The following is a 27,028-nucleotide window of genomic DNA, read 5'->3' as shown; positions in this document are numbered from 1 at the left end:
AAGAAAGAAAATGATGTATTTTAAGTTAAATCAGATTATTGAATTATTTTGATTTTGGAACGTTACACTATATATCTGTTGCCTGTATTTCCATATCCTATGTAAACTTTAATTCAATCCCTACTATTAGAAGATGTGGAAAATAACCTATGTAACTATCAATGAAATGAGGCAAGCATAAGTAGAAATCTATTTTAAATTATTATTGTATTTGCTGATATAGTCACTAAATATTAATAGTGCCTATGTAATAGAGCTTTCATGTAATCAAGTATATAGCATAATACTGAGCACACAATAAATTTGACATTATTTTGCTAGTCTTTTTTTCTTTCAAAAGATATATTGTATATTACTTAACATAATATGAATATATATAATGTTGCAATGCATCACAATGCTCTGTATATATGCAAAGTATATTATTTAGTCTACTTATTCGCTCACTAACCTATCTTGAACATTTCCACGTATCAGTATGTATTCTTCCACAACATTGTTTTTAATGGTTGTACATTTATTCATACAATGAATCAAAAGGAAGGGATGGGGAGAAGAACAAAAGACTGATTAAAAACCCATTAAAAAATATAACCCAGAAACAAACAAACAAACAAACCCAAATATTTATAAATGCTATGTATTATAAGGAAACACTAAGAAAAGAGTTTAATAAAACAACAGCTCAAATGATCCAATTAAAAAATAGGCAGAAGATGTGAACAGACATTTCTCCCCCCCCCCAAAAAAAAAGACATGCAGATGACCAACAGATACATGAAAAGATGCTCATCATCACTTACCATCAGGGAAATGCTAATCAAAACTACAGTGAGATATCACCTCACACGTGCAGAATGGCTAAAATCAACAACACAAGACACAACAGGTGCTGGTGAAGATGTGGAGAAAAAGGAACCCTTGTTCACTGTTGTTGAGGAAGACAAACTGGTGTGGCCACTGTGGAAAACAGTATGGAGCCTCCTCAAAAAGTTAAAAATAGAACCACCCTATGATCCAGCAATAATGCTACTGGGTATTTACCCAAAGAATACAAAAACACTAATCAAAAGCACACATACACCGTTATGTTTTATAGCAGCATCATTTATAGTAGCCAACATATGGAACTAGCCCAAGTGTCTATCAACTGATGAATGGATAAAGAAGATGGGATACACACACACACACACACACACACACACACACACACACTTGAATACTACTCATGCATTAAAAAGAATAAAGTCTCGCCATTTGCAAGGACATGGATGGAGCTACTGAGTATAAGGCTAAACAAAAAACATCAGTGAGAGAAAGACAAATACCATATGATTTCACTTATGTGTGGAATTTAAGAAACAAAACAAATGAGCAAAGGGAAAAAAGAGAGAGATAGAGAGACAAACCAAAACCAAAACAAAACAAACAAAAAAAAGACTCTTAATTATAAGTACAAATTGATGGTTACCAGAGGGGGGGTGCTAGGTTAATTAGGTGATGGGGATTAAGGAGGGCACTTGTCATGATGATCACAGAGTGATGTATGGAATTGTTGCATTACTATATTGTATGCTGGAAACTGACATAACACAATATGTAAACTAACTGGAATTAAAATATATATATATACATATATATATATATATGCATAAAATATATGTTTACCAAAAAAAATACAGCTCAAAGACAAAAGAAAAAATTGTAATAAAAGAAAACTAAGAAAATTGCGGCTATAAGACTAATAATAGTAATTTAACACTGAAAATGTTTACAAGTAATAAATCAAAATTGACAAGTCTTAGGATAATCACTATAAGCACATTTAAGAGGATGCACATGTAAGGAAAATAGCAAGTCAACAAAAAATATCCTTCTAAATCCAAGAACCCAGAAGTGGAAGAGAAAAGTCCTGAAAATGTTAGTAAGAAAAATTTTTCCTGAGGCCCCTGGATGGCTCAGTCAGTCAAGCATCTGACCTTGGCTCAGGTCATGATCTCACAGTTTGTGAGCTCGGCCCGTGTCAGGCTCCGTGCTGACAGATCAGAGTCTGGAGCCTGCTTTGGATTCTCTGTCTCCTTCTCTCTCTGCCCTGCCCCTTCTTGTGCTCTGTATCTCTTTCTCTCAAAAATAAACATCTTTAAAAAATATAACAAATAGGGGCGCCTGGGTGGCGCAGTCGGTTAAGCGTCCGACTTCAGCCAGGTCACGATCTCGCGGTCCAGGAGTTTGAGCCCCAGGTCGGGCTCTGGGCTGATGGCTCAGAGCCTGGAGCCTGTTTCTGATTCTGTGTCTCCCTCTCTCTCTGCCCCTCCCCCGTTCATGCTCTGTCTCTCTCTGTCCCAAAAATAAATAAACGTTGAAAAAAAAAATTTTTTTAAAAATATAACAAATAGGGGCGCCTGGGTGGCGCAGTCGGTTAAGCGTCGGACTTCAGCCAGGTCACGATCTCGCGGTCCGTGAGTTCGAGCCCCGCGTCAGGCTCTGGGCTGATGGCTCAGAGCCTGGAGCCTGTTTCCGATTCTGTGTCTCCCTCTCTCTCTGCCCCTCCCCCGTTCGTGCTCTGTCTCTCTCTGTCCCAAAAATAAATAAACGTTGAAAAAAAAATTAAAAAAAAAAAAAAAAAAAATATAACAAATAAAAGAAAATTTTTTCCTAAAATGAAGGAATAAATGAATCTGCATATGAAAAAGGCAACCATATTTCGTTATGACATCAGAATGATGGACATCAAGATACAAACAGTTTAAGTTAATAAACTTAATAGAAGAATTCTTCAAGAACTTTGTCAGGAAGTAAGGGCCAAATTTGTTCATTGTCCTTGAGTTGTCACTTCTTTCGCTTTATGTTGAACAGAGACAACTATTATGTATTTAAAAAAAAATTTTTTTTACATTTACTTATTTTTGAAAGACAGAGAGAGACAGAGCACTAGTCGGGGAGGGATAGAGAGAGAGGGAGACACAGAATCTGAAGCAGGCTCCAGTCTCTGAGCTGTCAGCACAGACCCCGACGCGGGGCTTGAACTCACAAATTGTGAGATCATGACCTGAGCCGAAGTCATAGGCTCGACTGACTGAGCCACCCAGGTGCCCCAACTACTATGTATTTTCAAAGAAGGAAAAAATATTTTCCTTTTCAATTCAAAATTAAGATTACAGTGTTTTACTTATTTTTGTATCTGTATCTCTTTTCTCTTATGTTGAAAATGTTGGTTCCTGACAACATGAATGTAAATACTTACTCACTTTCTCCTGTAATGTGCAAACAACGCTTTCAAAATAACAACCCCAATATAACAATAAGACTGCCTAATGGAAACTTGAAATGAATTAAAGATTTAAATATAACACCTAAAACCATAAAATTCCTAAAAGAAAACAGGAGAGGGGGGAGCTTCCAAACATTGATCTTAGCAATGGTTTTTTTGATAAGATACCAAAAGTACAGGCAACAAAAGTTAAGTAAATAAGTGGAACCACATAAAACTAAAAAACTTGAAAACGCAACCTCTGAAATGAAAAATCATTTGTAAATCATATCTCCAATCAGTGGTTAGTAGTCAAAATATATAAGGAACTCACACAACTCGGTAGCAAAAAAACAAATAATCCTAATTTTAAAATGGGCAAAGGACCTGAATAGATAGCTTCCCAAAAAAGACATACAAACTGCTAAAAATAATATGAAAAGATGCTCAACATCTCTAATCATCAAGAAATGCCAATCAAAACCACAATGAAATATCATTTCACACCTGTTAGGATAGCTATTATCAAAAAGACAAGAGATAACAAGTGTTGACGAGGATGCAGAGAAAGGAGAACCCTTGAACAGTGTTGATGGGAATGTAAATTGGTGCAGCCACTATGAAAAACAGTGTGGAGATTCCACACAAAAATAAAAATAGAACTACCATATGACCCAGACATGCCACTTCTGGGAAAGCACAATTTCTTTTTTATCTGCAAAAAAAAAAAAATGAGAACACCAATTCACAAAGATACATGCACCCCGTGTTCACTGCAGCATGATTTACAACAGCCAAGACATGAACAACATCAACGCCCATTGATGGATGAATGGATAAAGAAAATGTAATGGAATATCATTTGGTCATAAGAAGAAATCCTGTCAATTGCAACAACATGGATAAACCCAGAGAAAGACAAATACTGCATGGTATCATTTATATGTGGAATCTTAAAAAAAAAAAAAAAGGGATTTCACTGAAACAGAGAACAGACTTGTGATTGCTAGGGGCTGAGGGGAAATAGACAGATGTAGATCAAATGGTACAAATTTTCAGTCACAAGATCAATAAGCTCTGAGGATCTAATGTACAACAGGGTGACTATAGTTAATGACACTGTGTGATAGACTTGAATTTGCTGAGAGCAGAAGTGTTCTCAGCACTCACACACAAAGAGTTAACTACATGAAATCATGGATGCATCAATTACCTTGATCTCGGCAAACATGTCAAAATGTATATGTATATCAAATCATCGCATTTTCCACTGAAAATATATGCAATTATATTGGTCAATTTTTCCTCAGTAAAGTTGGGAGGAAAACAATACTACTTGTTGAAGTTTAAGCTTTCTTTGCAATTCTTTAGGTGCTTAGAGTACCTCCACTAGGGATGAACAATCAAAATATTCTAAGTTCAGTGGAGATAATTCGTTTATTTTAGACGGTCAAGTCACTAGCTTGGTATACAGTTAGATAACTTGTTGCCTTGTTTTCAATTTTTAATGAATTTCTTCCTTTGGTATAATTGTTCATTAAGTAAGTCGTTTACCTGATTCTAAATCAAAGCTACATGAATGGTACATATGAACATGTTTTATTTGCAGCTCTGTCACTTCCTTCCTGCCTCTCTTCACCAATAAGAAACATTTTTATTAGTTTCTGGTGTATCCTCTGTTTATTTTTTAATGTAAATAAATAATTTTCCCTTTCCATTTATCACACAAAAGGTGACATTTTATACACTGTTCTGCACCGTGACTTACTGATTCACTATTTAGTCCAGAAATCATTATGTATATAATATATTATACATTATATATACATAATATATATATATGTGTGTAGCATTCTACCTCATTATCTTCCCAGATGTATCTTACACTATTACTTGGCTAAACCATATTTTGTTTTGTTTTTAACAGTTCCCTCTTAATGGACATTTAGAGTATTTCCATTCTTTTGTAATTGCAAATAATGTCAAAGCATCCAGGTTTTTGAGGGATATTCTTTTTAGAATTAAAGAAATTTTCTTTCTTTTTTACTGTCAAATTTTAACAAATGTGTTTGCTTCAGCAATTGAGATGATCAATAAAAGAAATCTACTGTATTAATTAAATCTGGAGACATACGAATAAAGTGTCTAATACTAAGCCATCCTTGCATTTTTATAAAGCCTTTTTTGTTAAGATGCAATATATTTTTTCGTATTAATAGATTTGGTTGCTGATATTCTATTTAATAGCTTCACATTTTACAAGTGAGATTTGCATTAGTCTACCCAGGCTGTTATAACAGAATACTATAGACTGGGTGGCTTAAAGAACAGAAATTTATTTTTCTCACAGTTCTGGAACTGGAAGTCTAAGATCAAGGTGACAGCATGGTGTGTTTCTAATGAAACCTCTCCCCTTGGGTTACAGAGGATGTCTTCTGGCTGTGTGTTCACATGACCTCTTTTTGGGGTGAAAACAGAGAGAGGGAGAGCAAGTTTTCCTCTGCCTCTTCTTATAAGGGCACTAATCCCATCATGATGGTCCCCCCTCATGACCTGCTTTAGCCCTAATTACCTCCCAAAGTCCCCATCTCCAAGTGCCATCACACTGGGTGTCAGAGCTTCAACATACGGATTTTAGAGGGATACAAACATTCAGTCCATAACATTCCACCCTTTGCCCCTCCCGAATTCATGTCCTTCTTAACGCAAAATATATTTATTCTATCCCCAAAGCCCTAAAAGTCTTAAGTCAATCCAGCATCAACTCCAAAGTCTGAAGTCCAAAGTCTTATCTAAATACTATCCACATCAGATATGGGTGGGACTCAAGGTACAGTTCATCCTGAGGCAAAATTCCTCTCCAGCTGTGAAACTGAAAACGGACTTGTTATGTGCTTCCAAAATGCAATGGTGGGATAGGCATAAGATAGACATCTCCATTTCCAAAGGGAGAAACAGGAAATAAGGAAAGGGTGGCCGGTCCTCACCTGAACACTGACAGAACTTGATGTGTCCCCACACATTACTTGCTTCACTGCATCTCATGATTGGCTATAACATGGCCACTTGGCCAATCCCCAAACTATAAAACTAGCAGAGACTTTTTGATTTAAAGTGTTCATTTCTGGGGCACCTGGGTGGTTCAGTTGGTTAAGCATCCGACTTCGGCTCAGGTCACGATCTCACAGTTCATGAGTTCGAGCCCCGCGTCGGGCTCTGTGCTGACAGCTCAGAGCCTGGAGCCTGTTTCAGATTCTGTGTCTCCCTCTCTCTGACCCTCCCCCGTTCATGCTCTGTCTCTCTCTGTCTCAAAAATAAATAAACGTTAAAAAAAAAAAAAGTGTCCATTTCTTTTTCATGGCAGCACTCTCGTGTTATTTATGTTTAAACTTTTCTGTTGACTTTAAAGGATACATAATATGGTAACATACTGTGGCTTAATAGCCATCGAGTTAACATAAATCAGTTTCTTAATGTATATCCATTGTCAGAACATATTTCTAAACATACAACCAAAGCAGAAACAAACTCTCTGAGTTGATTACTTAATAAACAATGAAATTTGTAAAGAAATTTCAAGAAGGGAATTGTATAATTCTAGACCTCCCACTTCCTGAGGTGATCAAATTCTCAGTAGTACCTATAAAAGCAAGGTTGGCCTTCCCATAAAATTGAAAACTATTGTTCAATTTATCTAAGATAATTATATGATAAATAAGTTTTTAAATTTAATAATGAAACAGTATAATCTCACCAAAAATTAAAATTCCAGGTCAAACCTTTAAACTAAAATTTACCTTTATAATTATAAATAAAACTTTATTGTTTGGGAAAATGTATTTCTTACAGCATATAAGTGGTATGAATTAGAAACCTTATCTTTTAAAGAAATAAGAAGAATTGAAATAGACCATGTTTTCCTCTGTCATTGAAACTCCTATAGAATTTCTCAGGTTGTAAATATGTTCATTATCTTAAGGCAGTGACCAGACAGCAGCTACAACTTGGGGACAGGATTTCTATCTGACTCACCCTTATAGTCTGCACAGCCAAACCCCAGAGCATGGCACCCAATAAACAGTTGCTGATGAATAAACGGTGCTTCCCAGAATATCCTAAACTCTCAGAAATTGAGACGCCTCATAAAGCCTGGAAGAGTACGTACACATCAGAGTGAATTCACACCAACTAACATAATTATAAACAAGTACAAGTTTTATCAATTCAAACACCACATACAAATATTAGATTAATGATGCAGTGGAGAAAAATATAAGCATAAAATATGTTAACAATAAAAGACAAGGAGTGGTTTATATCAAATGTAAATTGGTACAAAGCTTTTGGCTTACAAAACTTATTATCATATTCATTTCAACTACAAGTAAGTGAAAAGACATATTCTCCAAAGGCATAAATAACAGCAAACAGATTCCCACTGATGGTTTTTTTTTTGCTTTCAACACAGAATTGTACAAAGACCAAAAACCTAAGACAGTCAGCAAATTGAATGATTCAGGCAAAAGAATATACACAATGCCAATTTTCTTTCAGAACCAGAGAGTAGAATAATTTACACAGTTGTTTTTGTTTGTTTGTTTGTTTGTTTAGTTTTATCTGAGAATTTGTCTTTTAAAAGATGATTTGTAACCTTGAATTGTTATTGGGACTGTGATTGTAATGCAGTATTACCTTGTTATTATTATTTTTTTCTTTATACGGATCAAAGATATTGGGCTGTTCTTTCAGAAAAGGAAATTGATAATAAATCTGGAGAGGAAAATTTTGAACCACAGGCCTTTGACATAACTACCTAAACTCTGACTCACTTGCCTTAGTAATGTGTTACAGGAACATGCTTTTGGGGGGAGAATGTCACCTGTGGAATGTGGGGGAATATGTCACCTGTGGAAGGATTCCTTTTGGAAAGAAGGTCAGAAAGTCTTACCCAGAGATCTTTGAGAAGGGAAGACTGGGACTGTAGTCAAAGGAGAGTGAGCCAGTCACCAATCCATTACCCCTTTCAAAAGCCTACCTCTGCAAGTTTGCTCTCTCTGGGAGAGACCCAATACTTCCCAGTCATCTAAAGATGAAATGAGGAGAAAAAAGGAAGAGTGGGGGGAAAAAAAGAGAGTCCAGTGTTACATTCAAATTTCCTTTCTCTCTCTCCCAAGAAGTGTGCCAGTCTTCACTAGAATGCTACCATGCGAACTGGAAGAACATGAAGCAATTATTCAAATGCTTTGCTGGCTCTTGCTTAGATGTTGATGCTAGCCAGAAGCCCATGTCTGAATCTCATAAGTATTCTTTAAGCCTGAAGAATATGATTAATATACAGTGGAGGGCAACCAACTGGACGTGAACATTGGTGTGGAACACTGGGGGTTAGCAGAGTACATAAGCGATGGTGTCCAGGATCATGACTGTGTTACGGAAACTGGTCTGGATCACCCAGCAGAAGAACCAAGTGGCACTCAGAGATCTTGGAAGGCAGGAGGTTTATTTTACACCAGGGGGCTCAGAGGAGATCGTTCTCCAGAGGACTGAGCCCAGGGCCGAGATCGTTCTCCAGAGGTCTGAGTGCAAGGCATCAACAGAGGGGACAATTTATAGTCTGTTACTTCCGCATTCCTCATTAGGAGTAATTTGGTGCTCACGGCAAGCAGGGTGGGAAGAAGAACCCGGAAATGGAAGTCTTTAGGCAGGGACTGAAATTCCCCTATCAGTCCTGTCGGCCATTTTATAACAGATTTTTCCCTATCAGCTACAGTAAATTTTGTAGTAGCAAATTCCTAATGAAGCAGCTTAAACAGGCCTTCAACTCTCTTAGCTACCAAAAAGTACTTTTTTCATCTGGAATATGTGTCCTTACTCATAATTCAAAGGCCCCAAAAGTGCCTATACATAGAATTTTTACTGTCTATGAAGAATCTGATTTGGAGAAAAATAGCATTTCTATTTCCATTAATCTCCTACTGAAATTGAGCATACTTAAATTATCAATGCAGGTAACAAATGTAGGAGAACAAATTAAAAGTTATATCTGGTATTTTCATATCAACCTGGAATTATTATAGACATTTCAAATTATTATTTATGCTCATCCCTGTTATAAAATTATAGTTATTGGCCTATAGCTAGATACCATTGTTTAATGCATTAATAGACACGTGAATTACTGTACCATGAATTTGTATTTCTAATATTTTGGTAACTGAATTGTAATAAAATTGCCTCCTTTGTGATTCTGTGTAATTTTTTTTTAAGCACCAAAACAATACTCTGAGAAGGTACCCAGAGGCCTCATCAGATTTCAGAACGAGCCCTGGGCACAAAAAATTTAAGAAACTCTGCCATAGGGATAGGGTGGGGGTGGGGTCAAAAAAGAAGAAGAAGAAGAAGCAACTTTGCCCTAGAGCATCGCTGCTTTTCCTGGGGATGTGACAAAACAGCTAGCGTTCTGTCACCCTAAAGCAGTATTTTGCAAGCTGAAAATTGTATAGGCATTTTTACGGGAAGAAAGTTATGGAAGTATATATACAATTAGATATAAAACACTTTATGCCTATAGATCTAACACAACTACAAAATTAGTATGTATAAATTAAATTGAAACAAAACTACAAAACTAATGAAATTTAAGTTAATTACATTAATGAATAATATTAACATTATTCTCTGAAAAGCATGATGCTGAGGCACAATTTCTTCTGTCTTTACAACACTTATACTACAGTGTATTCCAGCTGAGTAAGTGGGTCACCATTTTTCTCCATCTGAGTTGCCCTGAAGGTGCCCTTTGCACAAGAAGATGGTATGTACTTTAGATCTGCAATTGAGAAGAATATCAAGTCTGCCTCTGTTCCTTTCTTGATGCGTGGCAAATGTCTAAGCAATGCAGCTTAGCAGCAACATAAATCATAAATAGAAGCTCAAATACAGGCATCAAAAGTCCATGTAAATACTTGTTATAAGATGGTTATCCAGGTTATCGAGATCAGGCTTACATTAGCTATTTTATATTGTCGTTGAAATGAAAGCATATACTTAAGAAATTGTTACAGAGAATTCTTGGATCCCCAGAATACATCTGAGGTCTCTCAGACCCCAGATGGAGATGTACTATCCAACAACAGAGGAATGCTAAGGATACAATTCTCAGATGCATTTAATCCATTCACTCATCTACATTTACACATGTAAGAACAGATAAGCACAGATTCCTACTCCAAACGGCACAATAATCCACAGTCAGCAATCTACAGAGGTGTGTATCTTACTCTGAGGACAGCAGAACTGAGTTTTGAAAAATATAATAAAGACATCTAGGGTTCTATTGTTAATAGCATTAGAAAACGTCAGGATAAAAGAAAGATTTCTGATGTCTAATTAGACTCCCTCTCCCAAGTACTCCCTTGGATAGTTGCCTGATGAATAGTACTCCTGGCAAAACTTCAAAAGATGCTCTCTAATCCTCTTAGCCTCATATTCTTGCAGAACTCATTTTCAAGCTAATAGAAATACTATGTAACAAACAGAAAACCAGGAAGAAAGAATAACCTTAGGGTTTTTGATTGGTATATAAGCTTTCTACACTCAGCAAATTTTGAGCATGTGGTTAGGGCACTTTTGGTAAAAAGTTATCAGTGCTAATAAATCTCTGCTTTTTAGACAGCTTCACTGTTCTGATCCAAGTCATTTTATATTCAGAAGACTCTATATAGTTCCTTGAAGAAAAAAAAAAAAAAGTAAACATAAGGTGAATGTCCACTGTTAGGAGAATCGTTGAAATAAAGTATGGCCTAATGACAATATGGATTGCTATTCAGTCATCGTAATAATGAATTAAAGCTAAATTGTTGTCTTGGAGACATTTATTCAAAGTATTCTTGAATGAAGAAAACATTTTATGTAATAAATGTGATCCCATTTTTTGAAAAACAATGACAAGAAAACCTGTACGTATGTTCTTCTATATACAGGTATGTGCATATATGTTTGTGTATGATTATATGAGCATGGGGAAAACTATAAAATCATATACACTAAGTAGTCAACGTGGGTTAACCATGGGCAGATTGGGGGTAATATAATGCAAAAGGAAGGAGAGGGCATGAAGAGATTTATGCAAAAAAAAAAAAAAAGAAAAGAAAAATACTTCCATTTAAGCATAATATGTATAATATGAACATAGTTGTGCATTATAAAAAAGAAGAAAACAAGCTCCCAATGTAGGAGGAGATGAAAAACAAGCACTAAAGTAGATAAGGAAGATAAAAATGATTGAGGGGTAGGAAGCAATTCCCGAACAGCACAGTAAGATCCTCCAGAAATATGCTCCTATGTAAAAGCAGTGAAAACACTGGGAAAAAAAATTATCAGAATCAAATTTCTCAAAACTGTGGAATTTAACCAAAGGCTTGCATCAATCAGAGGAACATTTATTCAAGAAAAATGACTGAACCATAGTGAGAACTCTGAGCTTTGTAGCATTTCATCTTGCCCTATTTCCATCACCATCTCCTCAGTTCTGCGGTAACCTTGAAAACCAATGGCTTTGCATTTTGCAACTGAGGGGGGAGGCAATGGAGAAGAAAGAATGGGTTTGAAGCTATCCAAAAAGCCGTCCCCAGAAAACTGTCATTATTCAACCTGTCTGGAAGATCCCTGGAAAGAATCCATTCTCAGAGCTTCTCCTTACTTGACCTGACTCAGAACTTTTTGTTGTTGTTGTTTCTGACTCAGAACTGTCTATATGCAAACAGCCCTATCCCCAGGGCACTTGACAAAAACAATGTGTGGCGATTGCTAAACTTCACAGCTACCTAAGGCAAAGACGCCCTTGGAAATAAGAGGCTGACCCAAAACACTTAAAAAGGAAAAACTGGAGAATAAGATAGCCAAGGGGGCCTTAGAATGGCTCTGATATATTCTCCGGGACCTAGAAGGCCAGACTGTGCACATATTCAAGAAAGCTATGAGGAGCCAGTCCCAAAGCCACATAATTATTATATAATGCTGTTTATATGAAGTGTTCAGAATAAGCAAATCCATAAAGACGGAAAGTGTAGGAGTTTTGGACACAGGATGGGAGAATGGGGAAATGAGGAATAATGGATACAACATTTCTTTTTTCTTTTCTTTTTTTTTTTTAATGTTCATCCATTTTTGAGAGAGAGCGAGCGCACATGCACATGAGTGGGGGAGGGGCAGAAAGAGAGACACACAATCTGAAGCAGGCTCCAGGCTCTGAACTGTCAGCACAGAGCCTGAGGCAGGGCTCGAACTCACAGACTGTGAGATCTGAGCCGAAGTCACATGGCCAAAACCAAGTGAGCCATCCAGGTGCCCCCAACACTTTTTTGCATGGAGGAAAATGTTCTGAAATTAGATAGTTGTGGTGGTTGCACAACTCTGTGAATACATTCTTAAAATCTTGTATTTTACGTATTAGAGGGTAAATTTTATAGTAGGTGGATAATAACTCAAAAAGTGTTCTTTTGATTAAAGTGAATGATAGATACGATGCATTCTCATCTGATGCAGAGATTACGGATCTGATTATCAAACAACATGATGAAAAAAAGGAACATCTTAAGCTTTTAGCACATTACCCCACTCTTTTGTCACTTCAATTCCTGATCAGTTTCCAGGTTATTCCATTGGCCACCATATTATTTTTAACCCAAATGCTTTTGGTTGGTCAAAGAGTTTTTTTTTTTTCTTTCCTTAAAATTCAGTTTATGCTTCAATACATATACAAGGAGAAAAGGTGAAAATACAAAAGGCAACCTAGAAAAATGCCTTGCTAAAATATAACAGGCGAGCTATCAACCTTTTCCCTTTCCGTATCACAGCTGGGTTTCAAAATGCAGCTCATGGAAGTCCAGCAGTAACAGATGTCACATAAAACCTACTTTATACATTTACAAAGCTCTGTCACACAGTGTCATACAGGGAGGATTCTGATTAAGACTTTACAAACTAAGGTATTCTATGCTTTGGCTTGATATTAAGGATGCCCAGGGGCAAATGTGTTAAGGAGAGGCTACTTCCTGGTACCTTTTGCCAGAAGGTTAGTCCTCGGTTTCCTACCCAGGATATTTGGATGGAACAGAATGTCTGGCCACTGTATTTTTGGACTGAAGTGGACTTAAATAGCTTTTACATATGCCAGGAATTTAAAATGACATTTTAATTAGAGAGCAATTTTTTCAGAGGGACAAAAGCAAATTCTCTCCTAGGTGTTAGTAGTGATACAAGGCACTACATGATGCTTTAAATAAAACTGGTTAAGTAACTACTAAGTGCAGAAGTGTGATCAGACATTATTAATGAGAAGTGATAAAGCAGATATTAAAATTTTGAAATGTCTGCAGTTTGTTTACTTATTCATTCAATAAATATTTTCTTGTGCACTGGCTATACAGCAGCAAACAAAACAGACGACTCTCCTGGAGCTTAAAATTTGCTCTGCTCCTGCAATGAAAGCAATAAAACTAAATGAAGAAGCATGCAAAACTTGAAAGAGCACTGGTCTACAAGTCCCAGGATCTGAATTCCAATTTCATGTCTATCACGTACTAGACAAGCAATTTGGGATATGTCAGCTAAGCCTCAGTTCCATAACTTGAAATGGTATGTGTCGCCTGTCCTGCATACGTCATCAGTTAGTTATATATAAGGAGAAAAGAATTTAAATATGCCCTAAAAATGACCAAAAGCTCTACAATCACAGGCTAGCAATATTACTGAAATGTATGAAAAACTATCGAATCCCTTGCAATGAACAATTTTAGTTAAGATAGTGTATTGAAGGTCTATGTGGTTAGCAGTAAAGCTCAATGCTGTCAAGTACATGAACAACACGGAATGACATATATTCAAAGGTGTTGACCTTTCTCCATTTAACCGTGCTAATTTCACCTGGATTTCCTTTACATGTCAAATTACATTCCTAGTCTCACGCAATGTTCCAGTCATAGGAAGAGAAAACGAGTCGAACAGACCTTCATCAAGCTTCCAAACTGAGTAACAAATACCATATGTTTCTTTACTCTTCACAGTATGTGTTTGCCACTTCTACTTGAATCTTAACAAATGACAAAACTTTCAAAAGGGAGAAAAATCCACTTAGCAAAAGAAAATAACAACCGCTATAATTGCAAACACATTAATGGGACTGAGCTTTTGCTTAAATTACCTCTGCACTTCTGATGAAAAACACTGTCCTCAAGAAAAATGAAGGGCTTAAAACATGACGAAAACATTAAAAACTTCAAAGTAAAACTCATGAGGAAAGCAAATTTTACTTGTCATACTTTGGGTTTGCAGTTATTACCGTCAGGTAATAAACACAAATCCGTATTAATCACCGGTAAACACCAAGCATCAGAAACAGTTAATATGTAGGTGCTGTGTGAAACAGTGGAATCCAAACAGTCTGTCTCTTTGGGTCTAGAGCAATAGAATAACCCTACTTTTCTTCAGACACTGTCAAATATATACCATGATCGCTAAAATTTAGCTTCCTCCTTCCCTGCCTGGTTCAGGATGAAAATCAATACTCTGTCCTAGACCTAGGATGTGATTCCCTTTGTGGGTTTTCATGAAAGAGGGAGGAACAAACAAGGAAATGACCCCAGATGGATGAGTTTTGTGTAATTTTCAATCACATGACCTTGTTTGGGGAAGCAGAAAATAAGAATGAAGACAACTACAGAGAAAGTTCTTACAGTGACTGCGCTCTGATTATGTTTGCCAGAGCTGACTGGATCAGAGCTGAGGCTCTCAGGCGCTTGCCCCCAACTCTAATCCCACCGGCAATCTGGAAGCTTAGTGACCTTACTAAAAATTTGAGGGATATTGAGGAATAAAATCATGTTCCACAGCATACCGTCTGCCACTATCTACCTGGTTGCATCTCCACACTTTCTGTCCTCTCTCTCTCCCAGCTCTTGTTCTGGAATAGCTGGCATTGGTCCTCAAGCAGGGTTTCATACACACCATTTACCTTAAGGTGTGATTGTCAGTCATCAACACATAAAATAAATTGCACAGCCAATAAAGGGGGGAGAAGAGGGAAGTAAGGAAAGAAGAACGCATGAGCACCTCAAAAGTAAATGGGGGGGGGATAGTTCCCATTAAATCATTGACATTCTATTATAGGACCGAGATCCTTCCCACAAGGCACCAATAACAAAATAAGTAACTTCACTTACATATTCATTTATCTATCTCAAAACAAGTAACTTCAAAACTTCAAAACAGAAGCACAAACTTTCAGAGATGAACCACCATAAAAATCACTACCATTCTATCGGGGCAAGCAGTGTGCCTCAGAAATGTTGAATGACATTCATACATTTTCCTTTCCCACCCTTATCCCTCCCTATCTGGATGGCTGAGCCGATGGCATTTCATGTTTAGGAACAGAACCCTCAGTTAGGTTTGCTGGATAAGTGAGTGCAACGTGGCCTCTGTGGCCAGTTCGTGGTCACACTTGGTTGCCACACTTAAAATCCACCTGTAGGTTCTACAAACATTAAAGGGCATGGGTGTTCAGTACCTTCAGACTTACTTGTGTTCCTGTGATTCTGCTTCCCTGGGAGAGAAGCGTCCGTGGTCCAGGCTGGAACGTGCTGGTTGGGATGCGTGGCAGATGTCACAGTGCTCTTGTTACAAATCGTATTTGTAAGAACAATATCAGACACTGGGACTTCACCATCGGTGACCAAAGGTTCAGTCCCATTTGATTTAAAATAGGCCTTTTTTAATGTTCCTGAAAGACAAAAAAAAAAAAAAAAATTCTGATACATAACTAGAAGTGTTTATTTTTAAAAACATATTGAGAAAATTCTCAAACTACTTTCCCAAGTCTCATTCTATCCTGGCTAACCCAAAGAGGAAGATGATGGCTCACAAAACTACCCACTTCATTGGAACAACCAAGAGAGTTTCTTTTCTACCACAAATAACCTAATCCTGTGAAGAAACCACTGCTTTCTCAAAAGCTTCAGGCATAGAAACTGAGCCTCCCATCTAGGGTTCCCGGTGCCCAAAGAATGCAGGGCAATTCCATTTTGCCAGAGACTCACAACAAATAAATGAAATGTGGTGAATCTTGGTGTTTCCTTCTGGCTTTCTCAGTTTCTCAATTTCATCCACCATTTTATGCTACTTAGTACCCAGGACACAAGCTCTTCATATCTCTATATCTGCCACCAAAGGACAACAGTGCCTGCTTAGGTTCAGCCTTTATTTCTCCACATTTTCCACTAAGTTTCAGTGACCTGCGCATAACAAATAAATAAAAATAATAGGGCTCATATATTTACCAAGCCTAGCTTGGAAAACCCGCCCAAAAGTAAACTCTAATTCTAGAAAAACTAAGAGAAGGAACTAAATTACCTTCATCTTTGACCAGAACCATAAATATGACTAGAAGATACAGGCATTAAAACTAAGATTATCAACTGGTCACTTTCTCAAGGTATTCATTCATCGACAAAATAGTCAAACCTAAGATTACTGGAAATCACCTCACTTTGGCTTTAGGCCGAAACTCCTGAAAACCTTGAAAGACATCATGTATTTTTAACTTAGTAAAAATAGACAACAGATTGTTTCCAGAATATAGCACTGCAATTGAGTATGTCACTAAAATAAACAAATGTGATATTGATTCATTATAGAAATACCCAAGGGAGATTTTTTTTCTAGAAGAATTTACAGCGAATGCTCTAATTGGCTCTCACTTTTCCAAACAGTCCACGGACCATTAAAAATAAAAGAAATATAAATAAAATGTTTAATATCAGTCTATGGAAAAAATCTCCCTACATGTGCTTGACACTTGGAAAACATTAACTACAAATCAAAATAGAAAAGCAGCTGTTTTCTAGCTAACTAAGGTCAACAGTTTCATCTGCTAAAGGATTCTAAATAAAACGTCGGAGCATAAAAACTCAATCGTGACCATGTGGTGCAGGTAACATACTCTCCAAACTGTCTGTATGATTATGAGTAAGTATTAAATGCAGTAAGTAAAATGAATTTATGTAATTGTTTTTTTATTTTGAAAATGATTGAGATCAAAATAAATGTATTTGATAGACTTGATGACTATGTAATACAGATTTCATTCATACAGGAAAATTTACCAATCAATTAGATATAATTTTATTTTCATCCATTTATTAGTTGCTCTCACCGTTCCTTATTTTGGCATAAATAGACTTTTCACAATAACATGTTAATTCCATTAACGTGGCCACGATGAGCTTTTAAAGTCCATGAAGTTGACTTACTTAGCAGGCTAACCCTCTGAGTCAGCATCCAGCTCTGTCAACACACATTTAGCAAATGCAAACTCCTCACAGTTACATCCCTGAGTAATCCATTCAAAAGGAGTTGCTTTCCATATGAAATATTTCAACAGTTGTTCTCAACATTTTGCTTGTAATAATTAACCATATTACTAATCTTTCCTTTATCTTTTTCATCAAACCACAGGGGTGAAAGTGTTAATAACATCTGCTTAGGGAGGCAAACCGGAAGAGACGCTTAAATATAGAGAACAAACTGAGGGTTGATGGTGGGACAGGGAGAGGGGAAAATGGGCGAGGGGCACTGAGGAGGACACTTGTTGGGATGAGCACTGGGTGTTGCATGTAAGTGATGAACCACAGGAATCTACCCCCAAAACCAAAAGTATACTTTACATACTGCATGTTAGCCAGTTTGACGATAAATTATATTTAAAAAATTAGCTAAATGAATTACCAGAAGAAGAAGAAGAAGAGGAAGAAGAAGGGGGTCATCTTCTGAAACACTGACTGGAAACACTGAGATAATAACTTTCTAAAAAATTCAGCTTCCTTGCTCTTAAATTCTACATATGAAAACAAGCTGGCAAAATAGATAGAAAGGGACAGGTAATATATGATACATGGTAGTTGCTGTAGTTAATGTCCCTAAAGTATATATTTTTTTCAACGTTTTTATTTATTTTTGGGACAGAGAGAGACAGAGCATGAACGGGGGAGGGGCAGAGAGAGAGGGAGACACAGAATCGGAAACAGGCTCCAGGCTCCGAGCCATCAGCCCAGAGCCTGACGCGGGGCTCGAACTCACGGACCGCAAGATCGTGACCTGGCTGAAGTCGGACGCTTAACCGACTGCGCCACCCAGGCGCCCCTAAAGTATATTTTTAAGAGACAGACAGATGGACCAACCGACAAAGAAGGAGAGAGAATAAACCTAAAGACCTGTCTTTAAAAGCCTGAACTCACTAGACAATTTCTTTTCAAGCAGCTCTGGAAACCGACCAACTCCCACCTCACAGTTGGTCATTTTTTAAAACGTACAAACATTAGAACTCGATAAGACTAAATACCCTCAAGCTACACCACGGTGAGCTATAAAAATGCTGAGAGTGATTAGCCCACAATCGAGGGTTCACTCTTCCAATTTCGCCCCAGAATTTTCTACACTCTTATTTTTACAGTGCTGTGGTTAAAAGTACAGGTTCTATAGCCTGACCACGTGGGTTTAAATCCCATCTCTGGTGCTCACTAGCCCTGAAACTGGGCAGAGTCTCAACTGCCATTAAATAAGGAAAATAAAAGTCCCTCCCCTCATGGGACTGGCTGTTAAGATCAAATTAGTCAATATATATATAAACATTTGGAACAGTTCCTGGCACATAGTAAGTTCTCAATAACTGTTAGTCATTAGTACATAATGATAGTAATGAAAGTAAAACTGTCTTCCTTAGGGCTATTTAGGTACTTTTAAATAACTATCAATTTCCATTTACTCTAAGTGCATCCCACATAACAAAATGGCTAAGGAAAATTTCAAAAGTGAATCACCTAACCTACTTTTGGAGTAAAAGAAGTGTGGCTCTTTCACGCCCAGTTAATAATACAAGGCCCCACCAATCAAGGTTGTTTGGCTCAAGAGTGTATCAGCTCTGGAACACAGCTCTGTTTAATTAACAATGTTTAAGGAGGGGCACCTGGGTGGCTCAGTTGGTTAAGCGTCCGACTTCGGTTCAGGTCATGATCTCATGGTTCGTGGGTTCGAGCCCCACGTCAGGCTCTGTGCTGACAGCTCGGAGCCTGGAGCCTGCTTCGGATTCTGTGTCACCCTCTCTCTCTCTGCCCCTTCCTGCCCACCCCCCCCCCCCCCGCCTCTCTCAAAAATAAATAAAACATTAAAAATAAAAAAAAAATGTTTAAGGAAAAGTCTATAATTCCAATGATAATATCTGAACTTCACTGGTCACTTATAATGAACGTATCGAGCACTGTGGTAGGCAAAATTAACGTTCCTCCAGAGACATCCACCTCCTAAGTCCCAGAACCTGTGAATATGCTACCCTACATACCTTAAATGGCAAAAGAGATGTTGCCAATGTGAATTAGTTAAGGAATTTGAGATGGGGAAATTACCCTGGATTATTCATGTGAGCCCAAGATGGTCACAGGGTTTTTACAAGCAGAAGAGGGCGGTGAGAGGTTTTGTGTATCAGAGGCACGCAGTGTGAGAAGGTCTTAATGGACCATTGCTCATTTTAAAGATGGAAAGAGGCCACAAGGAACACATGAAGCCTCCAAAAGCTGGGAAAGACAGGAAACAGACCATCCCCTAGAGTCTCCAGAAGGAATACAGCACTGCCAACACCTTAATTTAGCTCATTGAGACCTATTTCGACTTCTGCCCTCTACAACTCCACGGTAAGGTATTTGCATTGTACCGAGTAATCAATTTGTTACAGCAGCAATAGGAAACAAACACAAGCACCTTGCTAAGGATCTTCACTATAAGCATCTACTGAGTTAGTCTTCCAACAATCTTTTGAAACAGATGCTATAATTAACTCTCATTTACAGAGTTTCAGGGAGGAGGAAACTGAAGCTTTCAAGAGTTATTTAATGCACCCAGGAATGGAGTCAGGACATGACACACACACACACACACACACACACACACACACACACATATACACCCATATACACTTCTCACTTTGGACAAAGTCTGCAGGTTTTAAAAAATCAACCATCATACGCATGTAAAAAAATTATCTTCCTATGATGGGAGCTTAAAAGTAATTCCTCATCTTTACATCTCTAGCCATGCGGTAATACATTCACTGGGCATTTTCTATGTGCCAGGAATGCTGTATTTACTCTCTGCTGAAACCACGACATTTTGTAAAAGCTCCTTATCATCAAGACGTTTACAGATTAGTTGAGGGAAATAGGCATGTAGTCTAAAAATACAAACCATGATACAAGTGCTTTGAGAATGGTAAGCATAAGACAATCTGATGACAGAAAGCAGAGAGGTAGCTGTCATTCCATTTGAGAAAGCCAGGAAAGGGGCGCCTGGGTGGCTCAGTCGGTTAAGCGTCCGACTTCAGCTCAGGTCATGATCTCACGGTCTGTGAGTTCGAGCCCCATGTCGGGCTCTGTGCTCATAACTCAGAGCCCAGAGCCTGTTTCAGATTCTGTGTCTCCCTCTCTCTGACCCTCCCCCCTTCAAACTCTGTCTCTGTCTCACAAACAAATAAACATTAAAAAAATCTTTAAAAAAAAAAAAAAAGAAAGAAACATTGGCCTCATATACAGGCTTTCTGTTTAAAAAAAAAAAAGAGAAAGCCAGGAAAGGTTTCCTAGGAGGAGATCATACTCAATATAAATCTTAAAGGATAATTAAGGATTGTCGAGGTTTGAGCAAAGCATCTGTGGGGAAGAAGAAGGAGGTATAGTAATAGGGAATGGAGAACTTTCTAGTTGGAGCAAAGGGAGAAAGATACTGAAAACCTAGCGGCAAGTAACTAAACATAGCTAGCACATGGGGGCCTGGCAAGAGGAAAGGCTAAAGAGAGAGAAGAAGCCAGACTATGACAAGGAGTTCCTGTTAAAGGCTTGGAGTTGTTCTTGTGATGAAGAACTTTTGAAGGATCTTAAAAAGGGTGGCACATTAGAATGATCACTGTGGCAGCAGCATGGTGATGGAAAGGGGTCAAGTCCAAGTGAGAAAAGAGGAAGGTCTGATCCAAGACAAAAGCAGTGAGGACTCAGGTAACATTTGGAAGAGGCAAAAATTATGGGCTCATCAGGGAAAGAGTCAGAGGTCACTTCAAGGTTTCTGGTTTGAATTACTGTGTGTATGAAGGGTTCTTCCACTGAGATAAGGGTCATAGTCATTAAGGCTGTTCATCAAATATTTTCAAGTCCCTCGCATTCACTAAGACATATGCTTGGGTCACATTCTCTGTCTCTGGACATTTCTGATGTTGTGCTCAAAGGGCACAAGCTTCCAGTTATAAGTTGAATAAGCTCTGGGTATCTAATGTACAGCATGGCGATTATAGTTAATAATACCGTATCATACCCCTTTGAGGAAAAGAAAAGAATCTCCAGTGCTCTTTTTCTTTCTCGTTGGCACAATAACTACACAGGTGCCAGATGATGGCTGGGTGATCAGTTTAGTCCCTGAATGAGCATAGCCCCCATGTCATTCACAAAGGACATGCAGCATGAGTGAGAAATTGACCTTTGCTGTTTTTAAGCCACTATTATTTTAGGGTTATTTTTGTTACACGGTATTGCATAGCCTATCCTGACTAATACAGAGAATGAAAAATAGAATTAGTAGGAGCTGGCTTTCGTTATTGTTATTGTTATAATTCACTGAGTATAAAATCTAGAGCAATCTAAGCATTTCCTCCAGAATGCCTTGTCAGACCCCCACAAATCTGATCTTTGTGGTCCCAGCGCACACACTGTTTGTATCACACAAATACTCAAGAGCAATTGTCTGTTTTCTTGTCTGCCTTCTTGAAGGTAGGAAGGTGTTCTATGCATGTCTGCATCTCAAGTGCCCAGCAGAATGCTTGGCACCAGTGTAGGCCTTAAAGAATATTTGTTGCATGTGTGAATGATGAAGCAACTCATGGATGGGCATGGATGACACTTCCAAGAGAGTCATGGGTGTAAGGTGAGAAGAGAGAGAGCCTAGGGCAGAAACCCCAACCATTTAATGGCTAGGTAAAGAAAGATAAGCTCCAGGAGACGGAGAAAGAAAAGTCAGAAATAGAAGAAAAATCAGAAATGATAATATGCAGGCCAAACAGAAGAGCATTTTGGGAAGAGAGTCAAAACTGGGCAAGATTATACCTGGTCACGTGACCCTACTTGAATGAAAGACAGTGTTGCTGGCACCAACTAACAATGAACATGCTCTTTGTGAGCTGGTGTAAACAAACACAGAGAGAAAGCATGCATTCTTCATTTCAGAGTCTTGTTCAAACACACATCAGTTTCAAATGCTGTGCATTGGATAAAAAGTCACCGCCTCAGTGAGGCCACCATACAATGCACTCAGTGCCTCAGTAAGAATATTTAGTAGTAGGACAAGAAGAGAAAGAGGGGAAGACCAGATTGCAGTGGGTTGAGGACTGGATCAAGCACAGAAATCACCTGGGGATCTTGCTGGAAGGCAAAGGCAGGAGGTGGGCGTGGAATCTGCATTTCACACAAACTCTCAAGTGATGTTGATGTTGCCAGCCCATGGACCACACTCGAGTGTAAGGCTTTAGACTCCCATTTCAAAAAGCTTTAGACGTTACATATAACCTCAGACCTGAGCGGTTAAAGAAAACTATTCTCAAGTTTGGAAGCTTTATGTCCCTGAATCTGTACCAGAAGGCCAGGGTTATTAAAGGAATTTGGGGGCTCAATTAAGTAAAATGCGGAGTCAAGTCATAAAGGATCGTAGAGGATCTTAAATTTTTTGGTGTAAGGAAATAAGGATCTGGGAGGTTTTTCCAGGTTAAAGTGATAGTCAAAATGCAACATTATAAATTAGGAAGTTAAAATTCTTATAATTGCAAATTCTCGTAAAAGCCACAAGCTGCAAAGATATTTGCTAAGAGAAAAACTCTAAGTTTAATCAATGATCTTTAGCTGATCTAGCATTTTTGTAAGGAATATTTCTCTTGAGTTCAAGAAAAATGGCCTATTTACCATACTTGCGACAATCTTCACCACTATCATTTTTCTTTCTTCTTCATCGCATGACAAAAAACAAACAAACAAACAAACAAACCACATAGTCCTTTCATAGTATTAGGAAAATTAGGAATGTTACCTTATACCACTCATAATAAGCTTATGCCTAAAACAAAATGTACTTTTGATGTGGATGTATGGAACAGCCTTTGAAACCAAGGCTTCAACAGCCTGGGAAAGAAGATAGAGAGCATCCTAATGAGATTTTTTTGGACCATAACTTTGATGAAATTAAATTAAGATGAACAATGGTTTGCAAAACTCAGCGCAAACCAAAACCCAAAGCACCACACTTGTAGGAATGTTGCAATACCCCCCCTCATTTTTTCTCCCTGACACATACTCTACCCACTTCAACCTTCTCTCCCTATACCTGCCAAAGGCACCTTTGAAAAGCCTCTACCAGATCAAACATGTCACTCCTTTACTCCAACACCCTTATTGTCCCCATTGTGGAGTTCAAGATTAAAGTGCCACTCCATCAGAAAAGTCTGCTCTCAACTCAAACTAGCTTTGGGCCCCTGTCATAAGCTCTCCTAGCAACTGTTTCTTCCCACATCAGTTACCTCTGTTGGCATTAATTAATTGAGTGATCATTTTTTAATGCCTTCCTCTCTCATTGAACTGTGGGGTCCAGTACCCAGGAGGGTACGTTTATTCAATGCCAAGTTTATTCAATGCCAAGTTTATTCAAGGAAGATTGCCTTGCACTCAATAAATGTTTGTTAAAGGACTGAATAATTCAGTATCAAATATAGCCACAATTCTATCTCTTTCAAATGTTTCCCAACATAGCAAAATAAATATTGCATATATATGTTTAGATATTATTTATACATTTACATATAATTTCAAGCAGATATCAGCTCAATCTCTAATAAAGTACTCCAGGGCATAAACTCACTCTTCTAAGGATGTGATGGCAATATAACCTGCCCCCATTTTAGTTCTGATAAGAAATGAATAACCTCTGAAATTAACACTCGGGTCTAAGCATAAAGGTTTCATGTGAAACCTGCCATCACATTGCAAATCCAACAACGAGTCAATTTTATTCCTTCCTAGCAACTATACTCGTAACTGAAATACACTGTGGCAATGGCTGGGTAATAGGGTTATGGGGTTATGGATTATGGGATTACTATGACACTGGATCATTGCACAAAGATTCTAGGTCTTATGGATAGAGTTTAAAAAAGATAAGCCCATTTTTAGTCAATTTTTGAGTATAGTAAAAACTAATTCTTTCCTTTAATAATGAATTTGGTCATTTATAAAAACACTTTCACAAATTTTTTCACTTGACTTTTGTAACAATGCTGCGAAATGAATACAAATTATATTCCTCCGCTGACAGAGAAGTTAAAGCATCTGACCAAAACTCACACATCTAGTAAATGGAAGAGGAAGACATTAAACCCCAGCTTCCCAGTGACATTATAAATTACAGTTCTATGTCACATGGCCCTTCATTATTAGGTTATAACTAAAGAAATAAAAATCTAGGGAGAATATTGTAACTTTCCGACTCTTCAATTTTCCTTTCAATGTCTTTCAAAAACCTAAATCTTAAAAAAAAAAATGTTTAGTGTAATTGACATACAGTGTCACATTAGTTTCAGCTGTGCAACGTAGTGCAACTTCTCTCTGTTATGCTGTGCTCACCACAAATGTAGCTACCATCTGTCACCATACAATGCTACTACAATATCATTGACTATATTCCCTATGCTGTGCCTTTTATTCCTGTGACTTAGTAACAGGAAGCCTCCCAATCCCATTCACCCATTTTGCCCATCCTCCCACCCACTTCCCTCTGGCAACCATCAGTCTGTCCTCTGTATTTAGAGTCTCATTCCACTTTTAGTTTGCTTGTTTGTTTATTCACTTTTTTGTGTGTTTTTAGATTCCACTTACAAGTAAAATCATATGGTATTTATCTTTCCTAGTCTGACCTATCTCACTTAGCATAACAGACTCTAGGTCTATCCATGCCATCACAAATGGCAAGATCTCATCCTTTTTTATGGCTGCATAATATCCCGTTGTGTACATATATCACACCATCTTATCCAATTGTCTATTGATGGACGACTGGGTTGCTTCCATATCTGGACTATTGCAAATAATGCTGCAATAAACATAGGGGTACGTACACCTTTTTAAATTAGTGTTTTCATTTTCTTTGAGTAAATACCCATAGTGAAACTGCTGGATGATATGGTAATTCTATTTTTTTTTTCATTTTTTGAGGAATACCCACATTGCTTTCCACAGGGGCTGCACCAGTTTGCATTCCCACCAACAGTGTAGGAAGGTTCCTTTTTCTCCACATCTTCACCAACACTTAGTGTTTCTTGTGTTCTTGATTTTAGCCATTCTGACAGCTGTAAAGTGATGTATCATTGTGTTATAATTTGCATTTCCTTGATGATTGGTGATGTTGAGCATCTTTTCATGTGTCTGTATGTCTTCTTTGGAAAAATATAATTCAGGTCCTCTGCCCTTTTTTTTTTTTTTTTTTTTTTGCTTACAGTTTTTTTTTAATTGTTTTATTTATTTATTTTAAGTAACATCCAAATTAGTTAGTATACAGTGCAACAATGATTTCAGGAGTAGATTCCTTAATGCCCCTTACCCGTTTAGCCCATCCCCCCTCCCACAACCCCTCCAGTAACCCTCTGTTTGTTCTCCATATTTAAGAGTCTTTTATGTTTTGTCCCCCTCCCTGTTTTTATATTATTTTTGCTTCCCTTCCCCAATGTTCATCTGTTTGTCTTTTAAAGTCCTCATATGAGTGAAGCCATATGATATTTGTCTTTCTCTGACTGACTAATTTCACTTAGCATAATACCCTCCAGTTCTATTCACGTAGTTGCAAATGGCAAGATTTCATTCTTTTTGATTGCCGAGCAATACTCCATTGAATATATATGCCACATCTTCTTTATCCATTCCATCGATGGACATTGGGGTCCTTTTCATTCTTTGGCTATTGTTGATAGTGCTGCTATAAACATGGGGGTGCATGTGTCCCTTCGAAACAGCACACCTGTATCCCTTGGATAAATGCCTAGTAGTGCAATTGCTGGGTCGTAGGGTAGTTCTATTTTTAGTTTTTTCAGGAAACTCCATACTGTTTTCCAGAGTGGCTGTACCAGCTTGCTTTCCCATTCTGCCCATTTTTTAATTGGATTTCTGTGGGGGGTTGGTGTTAAGTTGTATAAATTCTTTATGTATTTTGGATATTAACCCCTTATCAGGTATATCATTTGTGTATATCTTCTCCCATTCAGTAAGTTATCTTTTTGTTTTGTTAATGGTTTCCTTCACTGTGCAGAAACTTTTTATTTTGGTGTAGCCCAACAGTTTAATTTTGTTTGTGTTTCCCTTGCTTCAGGAGACACACAAGGAAAATATTTCTATGGCTGATCTCAAAGAAATCACTACCTATGTTTTCTTCTAGGAATTTTATGGTATCAGTGCCACATTTAGATCTTTAATCCATTTTGAGTTTATTTTTGCATATCCTGTAAGTAAGTGGTCCACTTTCACGCTTTTGCATGCAGCTGTCATTTTCCCAGCACCAGTTGTCGAAGAGACTTTTTCCCATTATATATTCCGGACTTCTTTGTCATAAATTGACTCTATAAGTATGGGTTTATTTCTGAACTCCATTCTGTTTCATTGATCT

At 37.7% G+C, this 27,028-nt stretch overlaps 1 protein-coding gene across 11 annotated transcripts in view; it reads right to left on the bottom strand.

Moving 5' to 3' along the window:
• Positions 1-27,028, bottom strand: part of CORIN (corin, serine peptidase) — a 259,284-nt gene that overhangs the window by 193,128 nt on the left and 39,128 nt on the right. For 9 of the 11 annotated variants that reach the window (XM_047857503.1, XM_047857505.1, XM_047857506.1 and 6 more), the window contains exon 3: positions 15,831-16,031. The exons of the other annotated variants lie outside the window; for them this stretch is intronic. In XM_047857503.1, the coding sequence (XP_047713459.1) occupies positions 15,831-16,031 (201 nt within the window). The remainder of the gene's footprint in view (positions 1-15,830; positions 16,032-27,028) is intronic. 11 annotated transcript variants of the gene reach the window in all.

Source organism: Prionailurus viverrinus, chromosome B1 (assembly GCF_022837055.1).
Source record: "Prionailurus viverrinus isolate Anna chromosome B1, UM_Priviv_1.0, whole genome shotgun sequence".
In the NCBI taxonomy this organism is placed as follows: domain Eukaryota; kingdom Metazoa; phylum Chordata; class Mammalia; order Carnivora; family Felidae; genus Prionailurus; species Prionailurus viverrinus.
This window is presented reverse-complemented; position numbering and strand designations above follow the sequence as displayed.